At 38.3% G+C, this 2,073-nt stretch overlaps 1 protein-coding gene across 1 annotated transcript; it reads left to right on the top strand.

Annotated features, from left to right (window-relative positions):
• The first annotated feature begins 66 nt into the window (after window positions 1-66).
• On the top strand, window positions 67-1,547 carry TXNL4B (thioredoxin-like 4B). Its single transcript, XM_010131351.1, has 3 exons — window positions 67-268; window positions 603-754; window positions 1,180-1,547. The coding sequence occupies exons 1-3, from the start codon at window positions 137-139 to the stop codon at window positions 1,343-1,345; spliced, it is 450 nt and encodes a 149-aa protein (XP_010129653.1). The 5' UTR covers window positions 67-136; the 3' UTR covers window positions 1,346-1,547.
• Window positions 1,548-2,073: the final 526 nt, after the last annotated feature.

The following is a 2,073-nucleotide window of genomic DNA, read 5'->3' as shown; positions in this document are numbered from 1 at the left end:
GTGGTGGTCCGTGATTTCTCCTTGTTGTTTTTAATAGCATGGAGAAGTTTCACTTCGTTTTGACGGAGTTTGTTTTGTTTTGTTTTGTTTTTTGTTTTTCTGGTGGGGATTTTAGTGGAAGCTCTGGTCTGTCGGGATGAGTTTTCTACTGCCCAAACTGACCTGTAAGAGAGAAGTGGATCAGGCAATAAAAACTGTGGCAGAGAAGGTTTTAGTTCTGCGGTTTGGAAGAGATAATGATGCTGTTTGTCTGCAGCTTGATGATATCGTAAGAGCAATTTTTTTTTTAAATTTTTTTTAATAAACTCTACTTGTATACGTGATGCATACAAGAGAATGTTATATGTTGCTTTTGGATAAGATGGTGTCATAGCAATTTTGGCAACATGTAAAAAATACTATATTCATAAAATGGTTTGAAAATTAAGCAAATGTTTATGTTATTGTAATGGGTGTACAAAGTGCTTGAAGTAGATGAAACATGATATTCTAGCCCTGCTTAAACTGATAAAACATAAGAGAAATGGGCTTTATAAAGCTTGCCACCCTTTTTCCACTTGTGTCTTAACCCATATGTCATCTACCTGTCTCACTCGTTCCAGCTTGCAAAGACCGCTCATGACCTAAGTAAAATGGCAGTCATTTACCTGGTGGATGTGAACAAGGTTCCAGTGTACACCCAGTATTTTGACATCAGTTATATTCCATCTACTGTATTTTTCTTCAATGGACAACACATGAAGGTTGATTATGGGTATGTCATCTACCCTGGCATTATCTACCTGTAAGAATTATCGGTCTTTCTCTATGTTATTGTGTCTGGAGAAGGTAACATTTGAAAACTGTATTACTGGCATCTGCATTCAGAACTCTGTAGGAAGCCAGAAGGATGTAAAATTGTTTTGAAATATGCACTGGTGCAGTAAGTAGGTGTCAGCTGTAAAACATGCCTGACTCTGCAAAAAAATGGTATAGTTGAAGGCTTAGGGATGGCACTGCACCATTTTGGACTTTGAAGGTCACAGTATACTCCTGAATTGGTTATGCCATTACCAGAGCAGTCCATTCTTGAAGAATGACCAGACCAGAACCCCTAATGTCAATACACATATTTTTTCTTGTCTTTGCTTTGAACACTTCAACATTACAATTCTACCTTTATCTTGTTCTTATACTTAGGTCTCCAGATCATACCAAATTCGTAGGAAGCTTCAAAACAAAGCAAGACTTTATAGATCTGATTGAAGTGATTTACCGTGGAGCAATGCGTGGAAAGCTCATTGTGAGAAGTCCTATTGATCCCAATAACATTCCTAAATATGACCTTCTCTACCAAGGAATTTAATGGGTTGACTGAGATAAAGAATTACAGAAATGGCCGCTGCTCTAGATCCCTTTTCTTCAAGCATTTTTAGCCACCTCTGACACCGTGGGACTGATTGAGCATCGATACTGAAGGATCATATTGGTCTCCTTCTGAAGACAGACATTCTGTCACCTTATACTTCTCTCATAAATAAAGATACACATTCATGCACAAAATTCACACGAGTGACTGTTCCTTGCGTTGCATGCTGACCAGCACCTACAAAACAGGCAGGCTGTATGCATCCTGAATGACAGCCTCTCCAGTGCAAGTTAACTTAAGTGAACTAAGGCACCATATAGTCTTAATTGTTTATTTAGTAACTTTTTCATTCAAATGTAATAATAGTAAACCTATCTTTATTTTAAAAGTTATGCTTGCTCGGACAAGCATTCAACTGACTGAGCTTTTCCAGTGGAATTTAGACTTTTACTGATTACTGGATAACAGGACAGAAACTTTTTCAAACAGTATCAGAGATTACTAAACTCTCAAATGGGTATGAATGCAAAAGGGAAGTTGACACTTGCTTTTCTCTGGTACCTAATTGTCATGGTTTCAACCCATGTGGCAACTAAGCAGCGTGGAGCCGCTTGCTCACTCCTTTCTACCCCTGGCAGAAGGGGAGAAAAAGGTAAAAAATAAAGCCATATGGGTTAAGACAAGGAGAGTTTACTTGAACAGCAGGAAGAGGGAGAGGAAACAAT

The sequence above is a fragment of the Buceros rhinoceros genome, unplaced genomic scaffold, assembly GCF_000710305.1.
Source record: "Buceros rhinoceros silvestris isolate BGI_N320 unplaced genomic scaffold, ASM71030v1 scaffold47572, whole genome shotgun sequence".
Lineage (NCBI taxonomy): Eukaryota > Metazoa > Chordata > Aves > Bucerotiformes > Bucerotidae > Buceros > Buceros rhinoceros.
Note: the sequence above shows the minus strand (reverse complement) of the source record. Positions and strands in the feature narration are given on the sequence as shown.